General features: G+C 58.5%; 1 protein-coding gene across 8 annotated transcripts in view; it reads left to right on the plus strand.

Moving 5' to 3' along the window:
- Positions 1-21379, plus strand: part of Otof (otoferlin) — an 84795-nt gene extending 63416 nt beyond the window's left edge. For 2 of the 8 annotated variants that reach the window (XM_078029528.1, XM_078029529.1), the window contains 36 exons: positions 375-534; positions 1330-1516; positions 1835-2021; positions 2220-2443; positions 2858-2966; positions 3450-3630; positions 3710-3830; positions 4333-4433; positions 4531-4621; positions 4762-4878; positions 5078-5230; positions 5562-5751; positions 5832-5956; positions 6317-6451; positions 7158-7319; positions 7511-7630; positions 8086-8247; positions 8368-8530; positions 9011-9141; positions 9919-9948; positions 10286-10417; positions 10792-10858; positions 11682-11824; positions 11908-12042; positions 12261-12398; positions 12676-12803; positions 12890-13060; positions 13668-13828; positions 14565-14707; positions 15040-15128; positions 16537-16635; positions 16772-17013; positions 17427-17605; positions 17690-17790; positions 18190-18392; positions 19747-19860. In XM_078029528.1, the coding sequence (XP_077885654.1) occupies positions 375-534; positions 1330-1516; positions 1835-2021; positions 2220-2443; positions 2858-2966; positions 3450-3630; positions 3710-3830; positions 4333-4433; positions 4531-4621; positions 4762-4878; positions 5078-5230; positions 5562-5751; positions 5832-5956; positions 6317-6451; positions 7158-7319; positions 7511-7630; positions 8086-8247; positions 8368-8530; positions 9011-9141; positions 9919-9948; positions 10286-10417; positions 10792-10858; positions 11682-11824; positions 11908-12042; positions 12261-12398; positions 12676-12803; positions 12890-13060; positions 13668-13828; positions 14565-14707; positions 15040-15128; positions 16537-16635; positions 16772-17013; positions 17427-17605; positions 17690-17790; positions 18190-18370 (4958 nt within the window). In that variant the 3' untranslated portion in view covers positions 18371-18392; positions 19747-19860. Of the gene's footprint in view, positions 1-374; positions 535-1329; positions 1517-1834; positions 2022-2219; positions 2444-2857; positions 2967-3449; positions 3631-3709; positions 3831-4332; positions 4434-4530; positions 4622-4761; positions 4879-5077; positions 5231-5561; positions 5752-5831; positions 5957-6316; positions 6452-7157; positions 7320-7510; positions 7631-8085; positions 8248-8367; positions 8531-9010; positions 9142-9918; positions 9949-10285; positions 10418-10791; positions 10859-11681; positions 11825-11907; positions 12043-12260; positions 12399-12675; positions 12804-12889; positions 13061-13667; positions 13829-14564; positions 14708-15039; positions 15129-16536; positions 16636-16771; positions 17014-17426; positions 17606-17689; positions 17791-18189; positions 18393-19746 lie in introns of all 8 variants that reach the window. The other 6 variants (XM_078029530.1, XM_078029531.1, XM_040271460.2 and 3 more) reach the window with 3 other exon arrangements.
- The last annotated feature ends 61 nt before the right edge of the window (positions 21380-21440 follow it).

The raw sequence follows: 21440 nt of genomic DNA on the forward strand, positions 1-21440 counted from the left end.
TAATTAGGTAGGAGCCACCACTTCAGAATACCCTGTCTGGTGGCTGTGTGTGTCCGGCTACAATGGCGCCAGTAGGAGAAGCCACAGGCCAAGAAACCCAGTTAGGAGGCTCATCACCGGGAAGCCACAGCACACATCCCGTGGATGACCTGGGCGGGGCTTATCCAGCTCACAGCTCCTGAGACCAATTTCCCTCTGTCTCTTCCTGGCCCAGATACAGACAGAACTGGGGACCCTGCTCTCTAGGACCTGCAGCCTGGGGTCTCTAGAGGCCAAAAAAAGTGCTAAGCTCTGCAGGGCCCTTGGTCTGCCCTAATGGCAGGGAGCTGCAGGGGTGGGGACATTGGGTACAGCACCCCTCATCACCACTGCAGAGCACCAGTTCTATCACAAGTGGGCCATCCTGTCAGACCCCGATGACATCTCTGCCGGGCTGAAGGGTTATGTGAAGTGTGACGTCGCTGTGGTGGGCAAGGGGGACAACATCAAGACACCTCACAAAGCCAATGAGACAGAAGAAGATGACATTGAGGGGTGAGCCCCATCTCGCCCCAGCCCTTTCTTTCCCCAGAGGAGCTCCCGGTGTGGACCCCCCAGAGTTCTTGCGTCCACCTCCCTTACCCTTGTTCCCACCAGGCACCCCACACAGGAGGGCCTGGGCAGGGCAGGAGCGGGGTTGCGGGAGGAGTGCTTTGACGGTGCTTTCACTACAGACTTCCAACTCTGAGGAATTCTGTAGGAAGAGTAGACGCTGGCAGACCAGCTTCCAGAAGCTGCCAGGTCGGGGGTGCTGTACCCTCCTGGGAGAGTCCATGTGGTGCGCCAACTGCTGGCAGCAGATAGAGGCTTTTGAGAAACATTCTGGGACCTCAGCTGCCTCAGTGGGAAAGAGGGCAGGGAGCCAGTGACTCGTGTCTTCCTGGGCTGGGGAAGGAAGAGCAGCTACTTGTGAGGTTTCGGTCTGGGGGACAAAGACTATGGCATGAGGCTGGGCAAATTGACAACAGTACTCAGATTGGCGCCCCGCTCTGTGATTTACAAAATTTATTCTGGTATTATAACCTGTTTGAGCCTATTATATTGTTTTCGGGGAGGTGGATTTTGTTGCCCCCACCCTACTGGTGAGGAAACTGAGGCTCAGTGTGATGGGAGATTTGCCCTGCTTCCCGCAGACAGCGGGTGCCATGAACTCCGGTGTCTTCAATCTGCATCTGGGCCCTCTCAGCTGTCCTTCGTGGATTGGGCCAGACCCCAGGGTAGGCAGATGCTAGGGTAGGAGGTGGGGGCCCTGGACCTGGCCACCATGGCCCTGGCTGGATGTGCCGGCAGGAACTTGCTGCTCCCTGAGGGGGTGCCCGCAGAACGCCAGTGGGCCCGGTTCTACGTGAAAATTTACCGTGCGGAGGGGCTGCCCCGAATGAACACGAGCCTCATGGCCAACGTGAAGAAGGCTTTCATCGGTGAAAACAAGGACCTCGTCGACCCCTACGTGCAAGTCTTCTTTGCTGGCCAGAAGGTACGGGGATCTGTGGTGTGGGAGGTTGCGGCTGGGAGTGCCAGGTGTCAGAAGGGCAGGTGATGGGCGTGCCAGCCTGGGAAAGACACGAGGTGAAATCTGGAGCCTCCAGCTCAGGCTGGAAGGTGAGGTCAGTCTGGGAATGGTCTTGGCCATGGGTGGTGCTCAGAGAATCCTCCCTGCCTCACAGGGTCCTCAGGCCAAGAGCATGGGGGAGGCGAGTCTGAGAGGCTGGGGACACACACACACACACACACACACACACACACACACACACACACACACACACACACCCTAACCCTCACGCCTTCCCACCAGGGCAAGACTTCGGTGCAGAAAAGCAGCTATGAGCCCCTGTGGAACGAGCAGGTCATCTTCACAGACCTGTTCCCCCCACTCTGCAAACGCATGAAGGTGCAGATCCGAGACTCCGACAAGGTCAACGACGTGGCCATCGGCACCCACTTCATCGACCTGCGCAAGATTTCCAACGATGGAGACAGAGGTTGGCAGCAGGAGCCCAGTTGTGTTAGGGGTGGGGACACAAAAGGAAAGAGTAAATGAGACCCTCTCCTCATATCACCCCTGTCATCCCAGACCCCAGCCTGACAGGTCCTTGTGTGTAGCCCCTGCCTCAAGGAAAAGGGGAAAGTCACCACCTACTCAGTGACCCGGTCCCTCCTCCTTGTCCTTGCTGCCGCAGGCTTCCTGCCCACACTGGGCCCAGCCTGGGTGAACATGTACGGCTCCACACGCAACTACACGCTGCTGGACGAGCACCAGGACCTGAACGAGGGCCTGGGGGAGGGCGTGTCCTTCCGTGCCCGCCTCATGCTGGCCCTGGCTGTGGAAATCCTGGACACCTCCAACCCCGAGCTCACCAGCTCCACAGAGGTGCAGGTGGAACAGGCCACGCCTGTCTCAGAGGTGAGGCCCCTGGGGCTGTGCTGCCCTCAGTGCCCCCAGTTCAGCCCCCATCCCACCCTGGAAGCCTGAGTCCTCAAGGGCCCGACCCCAGAATGAGACCTCCTCCAGGGAGGAGAGGCCTTCATGTGGCCCCTCAGCAGGACTTCTGTCCTCGTCTCCCACTTGTCTGTCCCCTTCTCAGAGGTGCCCCCATGGCCACCATCTCCCAAGATGGTACCTTAGTGTCTGCCCCTCTTCCCGGTCATGTCAGCTCTTCTCCAGGGCCATCAAGACTGAGGGCTTTAAGGTCTGGGCTGCTAACCCCAAAACTAGGTAGGATGCCCTCCATCAGCCCAAAGGGCCAGTCTAGGTCCTGTTGGAAGGAGGCCAGCCCAGGCCATTGCCCCACTGAGGTTTGAACTACCTCCCGCACAGAGCTGCACAGGGAAAATGGAAGAATTCTTTCTATTTGGAGCCTTCCTGGAGGCCTCAATGATTGACAGGAAGAACGGAGACAAGCCAATCACCTTTGAGGTGACCATAGGTGAGTGCTGTGCTTACAGAGGGAGGGTCTCCAGGCCAAGGGGCTGCTGGTGGTAACTGTTGGACCCTGCTCCCTGACCCCTGGACGCAGGCAACATGAACCTCTTTCCCCTGGGTGTCCGCAGGCACCCACACAGCACCTCTGTGGGAGGGTACTTGTTCCCCAGAGGGGCCAACCTTCACTCCACCTTAAGGGCTGGCCTGAATCTGGGATAAGGGAAAGAAAGACAGGACAGGCTACTGGGGGTTAGAGAGGAAGAGTGGGGACCCAGGCCATGTCCTAGGCTGGACCTCAGGCTCAGCCAACATCAGGGCTGTCAGCAAGATCTGGGGGACATGGGAATCTTTCTCCAGCTAATGCTCTATCCTGTCTGAGCCCCATTCTCTGACTTTGCCTCTTCCTAAAGAAACACCTAGACTGGACAATTGTTGGGGCCTGGTAGGGGGGAAAGCATTCTCCTCTGATGCTCCATTCTGTGTCCAGGCAACTATGGGAACGAAGTTGACGGCCTATCAAGACCCCAGCGGCCTCGGCCCAGAAAGGAACCCGGGAACGAGGAGGAAGTAGATCTGATCCAGAACTCCAGTGACGATGAGGGTGATGATGGCGGAGACCTGGCCTCAGTGTCCTCCACCCCGCCCATGCGGCCCCAGATCACAGATAGGTGGGCTCACCCTCCTGTGGCCTGGTCCTCCCACTTCCTGTGGCCCTGGGCCTCAACCGCCCCACACCTCCCACTCCAGGAACTACTTCCATCTGCCCTATCTGGAGCGCAAGCCCTGCATCTACATCAAGAGCTGGTGGCCAGACCAGCGTCGCCGCCTCTACAACGCCAACATCATGGACCACATCGCTGACAAGCTGGTCAGGGCCAGGCGGGGGCTGGGAGTCCTAGGGAATGGGTGTGTCTGAAGGGCTCTCCCAGAGGTCCGCCCAGAGGCTTGCCATGTGGCAGAGTGAGGGGCTGCAGGAATGGCCCCAGTAAGACCTCTGACCACCCCCTGCCCTAAGTCCCAGAAGTCTGGAATGGAGTCTGAGAAGCCTGGCCCCTCCAGGCCTGGAGTGCCCTAGAGGCAGCTAGGCACGCCTTCTGTCTTAGTGAAGTAGGCGTCTCTCCAGCCTTGAGTCCTGTACAACCCACTAAGGTCACAGCCAGAGGTGACTTCTTCCTTCAGGAACTGAGGTCTCCAGGTTCTAAGAAGAACCTGGGGAGTTGGCTGCTTCCTCTTGATGAACAAGGAATGGCCCTAGTGAGAGGTCCCAGGTCATTAGGCCCTTCTTCCTCCCTGATGAACATGGAGGAGATGTTTGGGAGGCCAAGGGCGTGGGCTATGGCCCAGCATGAACCCATGCCCCTGGTTCCCAGGAAGAAGGACTGAATGACGTGCAGGAGATGATCAAAACGGAGAAGTCCTATCCTGAGCGCCGCCTGCGGGGAGTCCTGGAGGAGCTCAGCTGTGGCTGCCAGTGAGTGGGCAAAGGGGTGGCGGAAGGGGTGGGCACAGGGTTACCGGACAGAGGAGGAAGTGCCTATGGGCTAAGCCCTGGCTCCCTCCCTTCCCAGCCGCTTCCTCTCCCTCGCTGACAAGGACCAGGGCCACTCGTCATGCACCAGGCTGGATCGGGAGCGCCTCAAGTCCTGCATGAGGGAGCTGGTGAGGACGTGCTGGACCCCAGGGTTGGAGGAAGGCTCTTGCAGTGAAAAGGGGACATCTGCCTCTGAGGTCACAGCCCCCTCGGTCATGGCCCCCACAGTGCCCCAACAGCGATCTCCTCCTGCACCCCTTCCCCACAGGAGAGCATGGGGCAGCAGGCCAGGAGCCTGCGGGCTCAGGTGAAGCGGCACACGGTGCGTGACAAGCTGAGGCTGTGCCAGAACTTCCTACAGAAGCTGCGCTTCCTGGCAGACGAGGTGCATGGCCTGCAGGGAGGACGGGGATGCACAGGACGGGGTGGGACAGACTCCCTGTGCAGCCCCTCCAGCTCAGGCTTGGGGTCCTTCCCTCCAAGGCCCCTTCTTCGTCCAGGTCCAGCCCCCAGGCCAGGCAGGCTCAGGGGCCAGAGTGGAGAAGGGCCTTCCCCTTGACCCCTCTGCCCTTCCCCCGCCACAGCCCCAGCACAGCATCCCTGACGTCTTCATCTGGATGATGAGCAGCAACAAGCGGGTCGCCTATGCCCGGGTACCCTCCAAGGACCTGCTCTTCTCCATTGTGGAGGAGGAGCTGGGCAAGGACTGTGCCAAGGTCAAGACGCTCTTCCTCAAGGTGCTACAGGGATGGGACTTGGGTGGGGAGAGGTTGGATCCCACTAAGGGTCCCACCCACATCCATCAGGCCTGAACTGATTGCATAGAGCTCTCAACTAACTCATGTTCAGAAAAGGGCTGGAAAGAGAGTGAGGGGGCAGAGGGAGCTGTGCTGGAGTCCCTGCCTGGCCCATACCCTCTGTCCCCACCCCATCCCAGCCAGTGGGATGGCTACTAAGGGCAGGCACAGCTCTGACCGAGGCCTCTACCAGCCCTCCTTCCCTGCTCCTACCCCTCCTGGTGGGTCCTGGCATTGGCCAGCCTCCTGGTGACCCCAATCCTGCCCCCAGCTGCCAGGGAAGCGGGGCTTCGGCTCAGCAGGCTGGACAGTGCAGGCCAAGCTGGAGCTCTACCTGTGGCTGGGCCTCAGCAAGCAGCGGAAGGACTTCCTGTGTGGCCTGCCCTGCGGCTTCGAAGAGGTCAAGGCGGCCCAGGGCCTGGGACTTCACTCCTTCCCGCCCATCAGCCTGGTCTACACCAGTGAGTGAGGACGCCTCGCCTGGTGGGCCCCTCTCACCCAGGAGGGGCTATGCCAGGCCTCAGCCTCCTCTTCCCTGCAGAGAAGCAGGCCTTCCAGCTCCGAGCTCACATGTACCAGGCCCGCAGCCTCTTTGCCGCGGACAGCAGTGGTCTTTCTGATCCCTTCGCCCGCGTCTTCTTCATCAACCAGAGCCAGTGCACGGAGGTGAGGGCCTGTGGGGGACATGCCCATAGGCGTGTGATTGTCCCTGATACTTGACCTTCCCCATCTGGAAAGAGCACTGGAGGCTTCTGAGTTTGTGGGCCCAGAGAGCAGGTCTACTAGTACCCAGGCTCCTTAGACCTGCAGGCCCAGGTCACGCAGGCCAGGACGACAGCTTTGAGGTTGCATCCACAAGGCAGAGAAGACAGGAAGACTTTGTCAGGGCTCTGGAGGCAGACCTCATATTCACCTTGATTTTAAGATTTCTGACATTCCTGCTCCTGGCTTTCCTGGAATCCCTGACTAGGAATGGTGTCAGCCACTCACTATCACCTGCTCCCTGTCTCCCACCCCATGCCGCAGGTGCTGAATGAGACACTGTGTCCCACCTGGGATCAGATGCTGGTGTTTGACAACCTGGAGCTGTATGGAGAAGCCCAGGAGTTGCGGGATGATCCCCCCATCATTGTCATTGAAATCTATGACCAGGACAGCATGGTATGAGTGGGTGTTGGCATCAGGGACCCCAGCAGCACCACACCTCCCCCTGGTCCCCTGCACTCAACTTGCTGGCCTCCTCCCCACTCCCTCCTGGGCTGGTGCTGGCTGGGAAGCTGGCAATGGGGCTGCTGACCAGTCCCTCCGGGTGCCTCCCGCCCACCCGTTGCAGCCTAACCTTTCCCAACACTGAGCCTCTGGGATCTCAGGAGTCAGGCCAGGGCATCCTCACCTCCCGGCACAGACATACAGAGCCCAACATCCTCAGGAGATGAGCCGGAAAATTCTACTGTCACCGCAGGGCGCTTGACCCCCTGCCCACACCTATCCGTCTGTAACAGCCTTTAGCTTTCCATGGTGTGGGGGGCTGGGGGGACCTGGAGTGGGGAGTAAAGGATTGGGATGACCTCCCAAGAGTTGGGAAGCCACCAACTCTTCCTACAAACCACCTCACCCATTGAGGTGCCCCCAGAGAGCTCTGGACTAGAAGAGAAGGACCTTATTTCTGGTCCTGAGTCCTGCATCTGCCATTCACTGCCTGGCCCTGAATAAGCCTTTGGTTGTCCCTGACACTTGACCTTCCCCATCTGGAAAGTGGGTGATCACACCTGCTCCTTACACCAACACATGGCCAGTAGTAAGGACCAATGAGATGACAAATGTGAACACAAGTGCAAGAGGCCACCTGGGTTGTTTGTGCTGTCAGGGCAAAGCCGACTTCATGGGTCGGACCTTCGCCAAGCCCCTGGTGAAGATGGCAGATGAGGCATACTGCCCACCCCGCTTCCCACCCCAGCTCGAGTACTACCAGATCTACCGCGGCAACGCCACAGCCGGAGACCTACTGGCTGCCTTCGAGCTGCTGCAGGTGGGTCACAGGGGATAGGGCACGGTCTGGGGCTTCCCTCCTCCCCATGCTGCTGTGACCAAAGCAGGGGGAGTGGTTCTCAGGGGCGTGGGTCCATTTGGCCATCCTTATCTCCCCTGATCTCACCTCATGGGGGAAAAGACTCCTCTCCCGGACTCCCCAGCATGTGACCTATGACCCCCATTCCTCAGATTGGACCGGCAGGAAAGGCTGACCTGCCCCCGATCAATGGCCCGGTGGACGTGGACCGAGGGCCCATCATGCCTGTGCCTGTGGGCATCCGGCCCGTGCTCAGCAAGTACCGGGTGGAGGTGCGCAGGGCCTCTGTGGTCCCTCCCTGTCCCTCCCTGTGTCTCCCACCTGGCTTTCTTGTTCCCTCTCATTCTCTCCACTGAGAGAAAGTGCACGTTCCTCTGCAGACAGCAAACCCTGGTGCCTGAGAGGGGAAGTGACTTGCCCAAGGTCACCCCGGGAGCCAGCAGCAGACCCAGGTTCCCACCCCAGGCCAGTGCCTGCCTCCATCTGACTGGGTCACACTGGGGCTCAGGGCCTTTCCCAGCACCCCTGTCAGTTCCACCTTCGATCCTCCACACCTTCACTGTGAGGCCCCACCTCACCTCATCAGTTCTCCTGGCACTGTCCCTGCCCACTGAAATCCGTCCTCTGCTGCCTGTTGCCAGGTTTCTTCTCAGGAGACCCTGCCACCCACCTGCCACCCACTGCTGTGGCCTGGACTGAGCAGCGCTCCCCCCCAACCCTCTCCCAGGTGCTGTTCTGGGGCCTTCGGGACCTGAAACGGGTGAACCTGGCCCAGGTGGACCGACCGCGCGTGGACATCGAGTGTGCAGGGAAGGGGGTGCAGTCATCCCTGATCCACAATTACAAGAAGAACCCCAACTTCAATACCCTGGTCAAGTGGTTTGAAGTGGTAAGCACAGGCCCAGACAACGGAGGGCAGAACTGGCGATGGAGCTGGTGTGGCTCCACCTGGTGGGGTTCCTCTGCCCCCTTCTCTGAGGTTCAGGCTCTGTGTCACCAACACCCCCAGGACCTGCCAGAGAATGAGCTACTGCACCCGCCCCTGAACATCCGCGTGGTGGACTGTCGCGCCTTCGGTCGCTACACATTGGTGGGCTCCCACGCCGTCAGCTCCCTGCGGCGCTTCATCTACCGGCCCCCGGACTGCTCGGCCCCCAGCTGGAACAGCACTGGTACGGCCACATCTGGGCCCGAAGCCTGGCTCGGCCCCCAGAAGGGCTGCTGCTCACAGCCCGGTGCAAGCAGCCACCAGTGTTATATATCCCATGGTCCTGTGGGAGGGCAGGAAGGCGGGCCCTGTCTTGGATGCCAAGAAAGCCTGCCCAGGGCTGCCCCTCACTCTGGAACCAGAGCAGGCCAGCCTTGGAAAGGCCCCAGAGGGCCTGAGAGCAGATGTCCTCCTCCACTGGGTGGAGGAGACCCAGGCCCTCCCTCCTGGTCCAGCCTCCACTCTGCTGCTGGGCCTCCAGAGGCTCACCCTTCTTTCTGGCTTACTTTCTCCCTCCTTATTCCCATCTTTGTCCCTTCAACTACCCTGTCCCTCCTCTCCCCACAGAAAGTTCCAGACTCAAGTCTCAGGCACCTGCTCTTCTGCCTCTCTGACTCTCACTGTTCTTCCTGTGCCTCCTCTGTCTGTCTGTCTCCCTGTCCAGTGAGGCATCTCCAGGGCTGCCATGGGCTATGCAATGGGGGACCCTTCTCTTACCCCACAGGGGAGGTTGTGGTGAGCATGGAACCAGAGGTGCCCATCAAGAAACTGGAGACCATGGTGAAGCTGGACGCGGTAAGGCAGCCCCAGACTGTCCTTGAACTTGTGACACGCTCATAAGCCAGGCTGCTCCACCCTGAGAGAACAGCATTAGGTCACTCCTCTTTCAGTGAGGAGTGTGGTTATCAAGGGCCAACCCGACTATACAGGCAACTCCACCCTAGCCCTGTCCTGGCATATGTGTGTGCAAACCTGGTTGGGGAGGGTACGGCAGTGGGGGTGGGGGTGCAAGTTCAAGAACAGAGAGAGCATTAGTAGGGTGAGGTGATAACCTGCAGTCATTTGTACTCCAGCACATGACACCCTAGGCAATGGATTCCTTGTGAAAGTACCCGTGTCCTTCCTTCCAGGAGCCTGGTTTTCCCTCCAAGCCATTTCTAAAACACCCTACAGGCCTGGGCTGAGAAGGATTCCAAGTGGAAGCTCCTTATTCCTCTTGGCTTTAGGATGCAGCCAGTTTTAAACTACTGGTGCCTCTTGCCACTGTGCAGACTTGGTGGTGCCCACATTAGTCATTTGTAAAAGCCCCCCAGCTGATCCCAGCGTGCAGCCAGGGCTAGAGCCAGCGTCCCAGAGGGCCTGAGGAAATCCTCCAAGCAGGCCCCAGCAGACTCACCAGGCAGTGTGCTCTCGGGATGAGGGGCTCACAGCACACCGTGAGCTTCCATTCCTGCAGGCACCCTCTGGGCTCCCACCTGTCCCTGTCCTCCACACTTCCTGGGGTGAGCTGCTGCCTGCCCCTTCAGGCCGCAGTGGCTAATCCTGTCCTGTCTCCTTGGTTCCCCTCTGCAGACTTCTGATGCCATCATCAAGGTGGATGTGGTGAGTGTGGGGGCCATGCAGGTGCCCTGGGGCCAAAGGACCTATGCTAGTGTCAGCTGTCAGGCCCGAGGGCCCTGCCTCAGGGACCGAGCCATCCCCTGAACCTGAGCTCCAACTACTGCCTCACCCTCATGGTCCTCACAGGGTCGTGGCCTCCTCCCCTACAAAACGCAGCTCTGTCTCTTTGACACGGGTGGCCCCATAGAGCCACATGGGGGCCAGGGCTTTTCAAGAGCAGATGGCCGGAGTGGGAGGGGACCCTCTGGGTCATCCAAGGTTCTGGGAAAGAGCAGGGAGTAGGGGAGCCCACAGGCCTGTAGACCTAGGCAACCCTCAGGCTGAAGAGGAGAAGGAGAAGAAGAAGAAGAGGAAGAAAGGCACCGCGGAGGAGCCAGAGGAAGAGGAGCCAGACGAGAGCATGCTGGACTGGTGGTCCAAGTACTTTGCCTCCATCGACACCATGAAGGAGGTGAGGCTCTGGCATGGCTGGGGGTGAGGAGGGACGGGCAGCCTGCTCACACCCCCTCCAGATCCCCTCCTGCTTTCCCCAGAGCTGGCTCCCTGCCCTCCGGCTTGGAGTCCCCTGAGAACTCACCTTTTCCGGGCTGGTGGTCCAGTCTGCCCCACCCCGCCCCTGCTGGCGTGGTTTCCTCTTGTCCTCATTCAATTATCCCACAAACGTCTTTGATAATCCAGTCACTGTGGGAGCCCAAAGATAAGATGCCCACGTGCCCTGAGGAACCTCAGTCACTGGGCAGAAGGGACATGTACCTTAGAGTACTGTGTGGTAGCCAAGGCAAATGGAGGCCCCAGGAGGCAGGGTGTCACTCTGTCTTTTGGCAGCAACTTCGACAACAAGAGGTCTCAGGGATTGACGGGGAGGACAAGGAGGAGATGGACAGCGCAGAGGGTGAGCCCTGTACCCTGGCCTGCTGCCTCCCGTCCCCAGCTAGGCCAGCTCCCCTGCCTGCCTCACCAGCGGCTTCGCCTTCCCCCTCCCACAGGCCCTCACAGTCTCCTAGCCTGGGCAGATCCCTGGGAGTCCTTAGGTGCCAGGCAGCAGGCAAAGCCCCTTATCTGGAGTAGTTTTTACTCTTCAGCATCGACAGTGGTGGGCAGCCATTTAAAGCCACAGAGTATCAGAGCGAGCAGGAACTTCACAGCCACCTCACCCAGCATTTTCCAGACAGTATGGATGAGGATTCTGAAGGGAAGAGAGGGTTCTGTGGTCAAATTGGTTCAGGAACGGCTGGTTTAAACATGTTCCTTGGGTTTCAACAGAGCCTTTAAAATGCAAACACTGTAATTCTCTAAAAGGTAGATATTGTATAAAATCTTCTCCCACTGAGTCCACCACAACACCCTTTCTTCCAAAGCCGCCAACTGCACCTGTGCTTGATGTTCCACTGGATGCAGTTTGGCGCCTTGTTGATACCATGGGCAGGTTAAGCGCAGCTGGAGGGGGATGAGGGGGCCCAGGGCCACCCAGCAGCAGGCCTCTGACTCCAGACCTGGCCTCCTTCCTGGCCTCCTTCCCGGCCCCACTCTGCCAAATGGCACAACCGTAGTCTGTATTCCCGGGCCTGGCCCAGTGTCGAGGGCAATGAGACAGGAAATTAAATAACGAAGAGAAGGAGCGGAGAAGCTGGTTCTCCAGCACAGGCCTTCTTGTCTGGTCACTTTGGCCCTGTGTCCCCTAAGCTGACTGAGCTCTCCTCTCTGCTTCTGGCCAGGCCTAAAGGGGCCAATGAAGGGCAAGGAGAAGGCAAGGGCTGCAAAGGAGGAGAAGAAGAAGAGAACCCAGGGCCCCGGCCCCGGCCCTGGCCAAGGGTCTGAGGCACCGGAGAAGAAGAAACCCAAGATTGATGAGCTGAAGGTGAGGCTCCGGGGCCCACCCTGCCAGGGAGCAGGGGAGGCGGCGGACAGGCATCAGGCCCTGACGGCCTGGTCCCGGCCCAGGTGTACCCCAAGGAGCTGGAATCAGAGTTCAATAACTTTGAGGACTGGCTGCACACCTTCAACCTGCTGCGGGGCAAGACCGGGGACGATGAGGACGGATCCACCGAGGAAGAGCGCACTGTGGGCCGGTTCAAGGTCAGGCGAGGAGCACGGCCAGCCCTGGAGCCTCCCACCACCTCCAGTTCTCTCTGGTCGCCTCACCACTGCCCTAGCCACTCCTTCCAGAACCCCTGGACATCCCCTCGGTCCAGCAGCTTAAGACCCTCCCACAGTAACTGGCCGCTGGTTGTTTGGATGCCACCCCTGCCGACATCCAGGCCGACCCTGACCTGGGCCCCCTTGCCTCTCCCCAGGGCTCCCTCTGTGTGTACAAAGTGCCACTCCCAGAGGATGTTTCCAGGGAAGCGGGTTACGATCCCACCTACGGCATGTTCCAGGGCATCCCGAGCAATGACCCCATCAACGTGCTGGTCCGAGTCTATGTGGTCCGGGTGAGGCCCCCTTTGCACCCCCAGCCCTGCAAGTCCTCCTGCCCCAGAGGAACCGGAGCCGCTGTAGACTGACAGTCCTGAGTGGGAGGCACCTGGGGATCATCTGGCCTAGAAGAGGAAGTCAAGGCCCAGGGAAAGGCAGCAACTTGCCTAGGGCCACACAACGAGTCCCCTGACTGGTCCAGTGCTCCTGCCCCACCTTCAACATCATGGGACCCTCAGGGAGCAGGGCAGAGTGCCCAGGACCCCCCTCAGGCAGCACCCTCCCCCCCCCCAGGCCACAGACCTGCACCCTGCGGACATCAACGGCAAGGCTGACCCCTACATTGCCATCCGGCTGGGCAAGACTGACATCCGTGACAAAGAGAACTACATCTCCAAGCAGCTCAACCCGGTCTTTGGGAAGTAAGGTGCCCCGGCTTGGCCTCACTCCCAGCCCAGCCCCTGCCACAGCCCAGCCTTCAACGCTTCTCCTAACCCCCACCTGCCAGGTCCTTCGACATCGAGGCCTCCTTCCCCATGGAATCCATGCTGACAGTGGCTGTGTACGACTGGGATCTTGTGGGCACCGACGACCTCATTGGGGAAACCAAGATCGACCTAGAGAACCGCTTCTACAGCAAGCACCGCGCCACCTGCGGGATCGCCCACACCTACTCTATGTGCGAGGGGCGGGGCGGGGCGGGGTGCTGGGGGCGGGCAGGCCTGCTGCACCTGACCTGAAACAAGACTCAGAGGTGGAGATTTGGGAATGTAGACATACTATGGTTTCCGTCCCAGGCCAGCGCTTCTCCCCTAAAGGATCTGGTATAGCCTCGGGCCAGGTCTGCAGATTCCAAGGCAAGGAGTGGGCCAGGGGATTCCAGGACAGAGAAGTCAGAGCAAGGAGAAAAGAGTGGCCTAGGGAAGGGGGTGAGACAGCAAAGGAGGAGAGGAAGAGTCCTCTGGGGATCTGAATCAGCCTTTGACATTTAAAGGCTGTGTGACCCTAATCAAGCCCCTTAACCTCTGGTGACCAGTTTCCTCAGGGGAGTCTTTGAGGTTCCAGGAGAGTAGGCACATTGGGGCAATGCTTGGGGAACACTGAACTCGTGGGCCAGTCTGAGCTAGGAGGGGCCAGGCTTCAGGAGCCGTGGTACCTTGGGAGACCTGGAACCCCGGGCAGGCCCACCTGTTGACACGAGGCGACGATCCATTTTAGAGAACTGCCACCAGGGGATGGCCTAGTCCCAATCAGAGCTCCTCAAGCCTGTGTGTCCCCTCCCACAGACATGGCTACAATATCTGGAGGGACCCTATGAAGCCAAGCCAGATCCTGACACGCCTCTGTAAAGAGGGCAAAGTAGACGGTCCCCACTTTGGGCCCCCTGGGCGAGTGAAGGTGGCCAACCGTGTGTTCACCGGGCCCTCTGAGATAGAGGATGAAAACGGTAAGCGGCCCTGCACCACACCTCCTGGCCCCTTTCAGGGTGGCTCCAAAGGCCATGAAGAACCCATACTGTCCTGTAAGGGGCTCTCGATGGTGTCCTTATCCACGTCTGGGCTTGGTGACCCTCTGCTCCTACCCCAAAGCCCCCTCCTGTCTGCCCAGCCTCTGCCATCCACCCCTGCACCCCGCTTTCCCATGAACTGCCTTCTCTAGCCCTGCTTGCACCCCTGTAGGCTAGAGAGGTTGTCCCCATTCTGTAGATGAGCAAACCGAGACCCCACAGAGGGTGTGACTTGCCCAAGGTCACATGGCACTTTAGAGGCTTGAGGACACAGGCACAGACGCCTCTGGCTCCAAGCCCTGGGCTGTCCTCACTCCTCTCCCATGAGGCACCTCCCAGAGAATCGGGAGGTACCTGTGCTGGGGACTTATGCCTGGGCCTCAGGTGCTGGGACAGGAGCGGCTTCTCCCTGCGCTGCTCCCTCTCACACCTAGCAGGATGGTTTGCTTAACCTCCCCAAACAGGGAACCTCAAGGACACGGACCTTTCTGGGTCCTATGGAGTAGCTGAGATCTTGGGCAAGTCACCTCTGTGCCTCAGTTTCCCCAACAGTAAAATGGAGCTGGGTGACAGGGCTCACAGGCTCAGGGCCCTGTGCCCCTAAGACCCTGACCCCTGCACCAGTGCCTTGGTTCTGGGGAGGCCGGGTGTGCAGTTGACCCACTGGTACCCACAGGTCAGAGGAAGCCCACGGATGAGCACGTGGCCCTGTCTGCCCTGAGGCACTGGGAGGACATCCCCCGCGTGGGCTGCCGCCTGGTGCCAGAACATGTGGAAACCAGGCCACTGCTGAACCCCGACAAGCCAGGAATAGAGCAGGTGATGCCCTCCTCGCCAGGATCAGGGCTCCCTGGGTATTTGGGATCAGTGAAGATCAAAATGGGCACATGAAAGTAGAAGAGGGACCTCCTGCCCTCATTGCACTCCCCCAAATCTGGCAGGCCCCCACCCACCAAGGCCAACTTGAATGGCCAGTGTCTTTGCTCAGAATGTCTCCTGCAGAAGCTGTGATTGGTTATTGGTGACATCATGGGAATTCCTGGCACCCAAAGATGGAAATTGATGACAGAACGTGGGCTGGGAGGGTGAGGAAACTGTCGTTCCCAGAGGCAGAAGTCCCTGAGACATCACCACGGCCTTCTCTTCCTCAGGGTCGCCTGGAGCTGTGGGTGGACATGTTCCCCATGGACATGCCAGCCCCTGGGACGCCTCTGGACATCTCCCCCAGGAAGCCCAAGAAGTGAGCTTCCTGGAGCCTGAACTACTCCCTTTCCTCCTTCCCACTGTGACCAGAACTTTCAGTTGGAGACACAGGCCCAGATGGCCTTGGTCAGTCCCCATTCCCTGGGTCTCAGGTGTGGCCAGACCTCCTGAGGGAGAAAAAGACTGACCCATGAGTTGTGGGGCCTGCTATGGGTAGGTCCCCATTTATTGGGACAGGGGAACACTCTCTACTCTGCCATGAGCTGGGGAGATGAGCCACACCCCAACACCCCAGCACCCCAGCACACGCCCATCCTTGCAAGGATGAGTCCACTGGTAGACACACCCACTCACCCACTTCAGCTCACGCACAGCCCTCCCATGGCACCCGCATGCAAGCCCACACATGCACACGCATGTACAGGAAACAGAACCGCCGGAGGCCTGCTCTGCACAGAACCCCCGAAGGCCTGCTCTGTACCCTTGCAGTCAGCTGCTGTCACGTCTTCTTTCAAGTCCAAAGAAGCAGGAGGACATGACACACTTCTGAGTCAGAAGCCAAGCACCTGCCTCTCCTAGTAGACCCTGGCCAGGTCGCTTTGCCTCCCTGGTCCTCAGTGTTCCCCTTTATAAGGTAGCAGAGTGGAGCCTTGCCTGCTTCTGACATCCACAGTGGCCTGGGATTCAAGTCAGCTTCCTGGTTATATGAAGCTGTATAGAGACCCACACTCAGGAGCTCCCATTCTTCTTTACGCGTCCAATGTTGCCATCTTGATTTCTTGATGATTTATTTAGCAAAGGGCCCTGCATTTCCATTCTGCACTAGCCCCGGCAAATTATGCAACCTGTTCTACCAGAAATATCCTCCAAGCCTGAGCCATGGGCATGCTATTCCAGGTCCTACCACAAGAGTGCAACCCAACCATTTCCCATCCATTTTTAGTGGATGACTCAACCTCACTCTTGAAGTATAAATGCCTCATTTATAATTACAATTAAACCTCAAGGGGAAATGCTTCTTTGGAGACAGGACATAAAAATAACTAGAGTCTGTGGGTTTCCATCACAGGCTTTTGAGCTTAAGCTTCTCTTAAAACTGAAGAAGCTCTGATCTCTGGAGTCACATAGAGGTTGCTCCTGACTCTCCAGCCTCACTTCAGCGCCCCACACTCTCCTCTTTGCCCCTCTCTGTCCTTAGCCACCCTGTCCAGGAAGGAGTGTGTTCCAGCCTGACTGGACCTCCCCCGAGGCAGATGAGCATGTTCCTGGCTGAAGTCCAGCTCACCTGGGCCCCACAAGACAGAGGCCTCCCTCTGGCCTCTGTTTGCTCTCCTGTCCACCTGCCAGCCCAAGTCCCCAGGGTTTCCCTCACTGTCTCGTCTCCAGCATGCACCCCGCCCTCAAAACCCCCACCCAGGCTGCTAACCGTCCCTCCTCCTGTGTAGGTACGAGCTGCGGGTCATCGTGTGGAACACGGACGAGGTGGTCCTGGAGGACGATGACTTCTTCACTGGCGAGAAGTCCAGTGACATTTTTGTCCGGGGGTGGGTGAGAGAGAAACCTGTGCCGGGGGGCTGAGCTGGGCAAGCCTACCTTCCAGAGAGAGAAGAAAAGGGGGCTGTGGGGGGGTGAGGACCCCCAGGGTATGGCCACAGATCTGGAGCACGTGGCTCCTGGCAGGTGGCTCAAGGGCCAGCAGGAGGACAAGCAGGACACGGACGTCCACTATCACTCCCTCACTGGTGAGGGCAACTTCAACTGGCGCTACCTGTTCCCCTTCGACTACCTGGCAGCTGAGGAGAAAATCGTCATCTCCAAGAAGGAGTCCATGTTCTCCTGGGATGAGACTGAGTACAAGATCCCCGCGCGGCTCACCCTGCAGATCTGGGACGCTGACCACTTCTCAGCAGACGACTTCCTGGGTGCGGAGCAGGGCGGGGCCTAGCACCCAGAGCAGAGGGGCAGGGGTGGGAGAGGTTGGGATAGGTGAGCCCAGCAGCCCTTGTGTGGCCCATGAGAGCAGAGAGATCAGACGGGGTTCCTGTCCCCCAAGAACCCACCTAACCACACATGGGACAGATGTCCCCAGGGTCATTACCAAGGTGCTTTGGACACATCAAACAGTGGGCAGTAAATGCTGACGGAGGGATCAGCAAGGATCCATAAGGGGGTCGGGAGACTTTACAAGGACTGTGACAGAGGGGAGGCCCAGGGGGTGGTGGGTGGCAGACACCAGGAGATGCCCACCAGGCTGAAGGAGGGCCTGAGTAAAACGTGGGGACAAACCCCCTGCCCCTGTCACGCTTGCCCAGCGCTGACTCTAAGATTGCCACAGGGGCCATCGAGCTGGACCTGAACCGGTTCCCGCGGGGCGCCAAGACAGCCAAGCAGTGCACCATGGAGATGGCCACCGGGGAGGTGGACGTGCCCCTGGTTTCCATCTTCAAGCAGAAGCGGGTCAAAGGCTGGTGGCCACTCCTGGCCCGCAATGAGAATGACGAGTTCGAGCTCACGGTGGGCACCGCCTCCTGCTGGGGAGTGGGCCAGGCTGGGCCAGGGTGGAGTGGCCAGGCCCTGGGACCTTTCTGTTCTCTTCAGGGCAAAGTGGAGGCGGAGCTGCATTTGCTGACAGCAGAGGAGGCTGAGAAGAATCCAGTGGGCCTGGCCCGCAACGAACCTGACCCCCTAGAGAAACCCAAGTGAGTGCCCTGCCTGCCCAGACCCCCGGCCGTGCTGGTCTTAGGGGCAGAACAGGAAGGAGGGACCAGAACCCTCTGGTTTTCTTGCCCCCACTCCTCAGGCAACCTGTGTTCCTATCTGGGTCACAGCCTCACTGTGGGGGAGCCCCCTCCTCCACTCCTGAACCCCACCACCTCCCTCTGAGCCAAAGGATGGGTTAAGGAAGCAGCTCCTCTCCCCAGCCACAGAGGTAGAGGTTCTTCCCAGAATTTGCCAGCTAGCGGACCAGAGGTGGTGTTGGGCCTCAGATGGCCTTGAGGTCCCAGAGCTCATATACTCTGCCCAGGTGGACTTCCCCTCAGCAGGGCCCTTCACCAGCCCAGCCCCAGCTCCCCCGTCCTTTCTTCCTGATGCAACAGCCGGCCCGATACAAGCTTCATCTGGTTCTTGAACCCTCTCAAGTCTGCCCGCTACTTCCTGTGGCACACCTACCGCTGGCTGCTCCTCAAACTGCTGCTGCTCCTGCTGCTGCTCCTCCTGCTCGCCCTGTTTCTCTACTCTGTGCCTGGCTACCTGGCCAAGAAGATCCTTGGGGCCTGAGCCCCACAGCCTCCCGGGTCTGGTACTTCTCCCCTCTGCCTCTGGACCAAGGGCTGCTGTCACATGGACACACACACACACACACACACACACACACGCGCGCGCGCACACACACACACACACACACACACACACTTAAACCTTAAACACAAATGCTCATACACAAGCCCTCACAAACATTCAAACTTTCAAAACAGAATAATATTCTCAGAATTAGAAGTGGCTACTTCACATTTTTATGTGTTAAATCAGAGAGGTGAAGTAACCCAACCCAGTAAATTAGGGCAGAGCTGAGTGGGACTCCAGCCAAGGTGTCCAAACTGCCAATCCAGCGTTTTTCAAACTACAGCGCCTCCCGTCCCAGCTACATTCCTTGCAGACTGTACTCCAATTTATTGACAGAAAAAAATTGATAGTGACAAGGAAAGGGGAAAGGTTGAGCTAGGATTCCCCAGCAAAAACCTGAAATGACTTCCCCCATCGAGACGTCCCTGTGAGGTGCTGAGTCTGCCCTGTGGAATCTCAGTCCCATCCAGATTCAGACCCTCAACAGCCAACACTGAGCACCACCTCACGGGCTGAGAGCTTCACACGCACCCTGCTTCACCATTTCACAGCCCCAGGAATCAGCTATGACTACCGTCCATAGGAATGGAGGCTCCAACAGGTGCCAGCCATAGCTGGAGTCCAACTAGATGCCCTGTGCCCAAAGTCCCTGCTTCGTTGTCCCGTGTGTACTGAGCTCTCTGGAGCGTAGCCCATGTACTCTGGGAGGTACTGGGTAACTTGAAAAAGCATATTCTGTACTTTCACTTTATATCTGGATCTCTTATGAAAACTGCTGTTTTTGTGAAGTGGTAAAGCTCAGCAAGCCTCTTGGGTAGGGCATTTCTTTTCCGCAGAAGGCAGAGCAAAGAAGGTGGAGCAGGTTGGCGAGGGCAGCGTGCCCTGCTTGGCCAGGCCTGGTGGGACATAAGTTTGTACTCATTATGAAGGAAGAGGTAGTGCCACACTGGTCCCCTGAGAACAGGGGACAACACAACCCTATATGATGAGCGGCTGAGTACAGGCCCATAGTTCCAAGGCCACTGCCACAGGCGGCTGCCTTTGCTTCAAGTGTCAAGGCCGAGGCCAGGCGGCTGCCCCATGCCTAGAGGTCCATCTAGGCTTTGGGAGGAGCACGAGGCTCTGCAAGCAGCAAAGCTGGTGCTTCGACGTAGGCAACCCCCGGGCTCCGGCACCCACGGCTGAGTCTGCAGGCCTCAGTCTGCTTCAGGGCCTCTGGGTCTGGAAGGGGAGAGGGTGGGTGCCCCGTGGGGTGCCCGGTGGGGGCTGCCTGTGCCACCGCCTGACCAGCCCCTCCCGCTGTCCCCCAGCCGGCCCGACACGGCCTTCGTCTGGTTCCTCAACCCGCTCAAGTCCATCAAGTACCTCATCTGCACCCGGTACAAGTGGCTCATCATCAAGATCGTGCTGGCGCTGCTGGGGCTGCTCATGCTGGGCCTCTTCCTCTACAGCCTCCCCGGCTACATGGTCAAGAAGCTGCTAGGGGCGTGAGGCTCTGCCACCTCCCTCCGGCACCCCTCCAGCCCCTGCTGCTGTTCCCTTCCTGCAGCCTGGACTCTCTCCTCCCTCCCTGGGGAGCCTGAAGAGCCCCACGTCCACCCTCCAAGCCTTGGGCCGGGCCCTGCCTCCTGCCTGCCAGGCTGCCATCCGCACTGCCCAGACTGCTGTGTGCCCAGCCCTGCCCCTCAGATCCTGCCTGGGGGCCAGGGAGCCCGGGAAGAGGTGGGGACCTGGAGCAGGTCCCTCTTGCCCCACTGCTGGGGTCCCACCCTCCTTCAAGCCCTGCTCCAAACCCTCCCCTGGGGTTCCTGAGCCCAGGATTAAAACTTTAATGAGATTAACCAAGGATCACAGGCCAGTCCCAGGGCTCTGCAAAGAATGAAGGAGCAAGAGGGCACCACCACCCAGTCCTGTGAGCGCAGCCGACGCCACCAGTCCTGCCCCAAAGCCCCAGGGCAGCCGCCGCGTCCACCCACGCTCCGCTTGGCTCCTGCCCCTTCCCAGGCAGCCGCCTGTCTACAGGTGCCCAGCCCAGGCCCCTCTGCCCAGGAGGTGCTCGCAAGCCCAGACAGGAGCACTGAGCTGGGCCCATGTCACCACGGCCCCACCCGCGAGGCAGTCCTGCCCTGCCCAGCAGCTGCTGCCAGGAGTTTGAGCTTCAAGTGCTGCCCCTGCCTGCGACTGGGTTTCTCTTGGCTGTTTGTCCTTTCCTGAGTGTGATTTTTCTCTTAATAAAATAAATCGAACACTGAGCTGACAAGTCTGTGTTGATACAGTGATGGGAAAGCCACCTCCGTGGGGCACAGGTCAGCGGACACGCTGGGTTGGTCAACTCTTCCCTTGTGGTGGCCTCTCGTGGCCCAGGGATCAAGATGAGCCTCAGGAACAGGGCTGCCTGCTCAGGCAGCTCACAGGAGGAGTCTCCCCAGCCCAGAAGGCACACCAGGATGTACAGAGGGCCCCAAGTACACAGAAAATGTCCCTCGGGCCTGGAGACAATCTGAAGGCTCATGACCCTATAAGAGCTCCAGCCTCCACCCATAGAAACCAGCTGCCCCTGCTCTTCCTCAAGTACTGCAACCATAACCCCCCGCCTCTTTCTTTCCCTTTTGTTCCTGCAAAGATAAAGGAAATGATAAACTCCTTGGAGTACATTTATAAAGTAGTACATTTCTAATATATTTATTCAGGTTCTTACCTTCTGCTGTACATGAGTAGACAGAAATGCCTCTGTCACAAAAATGAGGAAACCATTTATCCCTGGATTTTGGCTTGCCAGTGTTCTTTTTTTATTCATGTATGTTCTCAAAATCTCATGTGTGCTGTGCTAACTCATGAAGTTTCTTCTTGGATTCCTGATTTGATTGACTTAATTATACATGACCTAACTATACTCGAATATTACGAAAATAAAAGGGTAAAAGTAAATTACTCTTCTGAAAATGTGTCCTGTGCTTTTGACTTTTTAAGTTCCATAAATACAACAGTCTTCATTTTCTTAGAG

Source organism: Ictidomys tridecemlineatus, chromosome 12 (genome assembly GCF_052094955.1).
Source record: "Ictidomys tridecemlineatus isolate mIctTri1 chromosome 12, mIctTri1.hap1, whole genome shotgun sequence".
Taxonomy (NCBI): Eukaryota; Metazoa; Chordata; class Mammalia; order Rodentia; family Sciuridae; genus Ictidomys; species Ictidomys tridecemlineatus.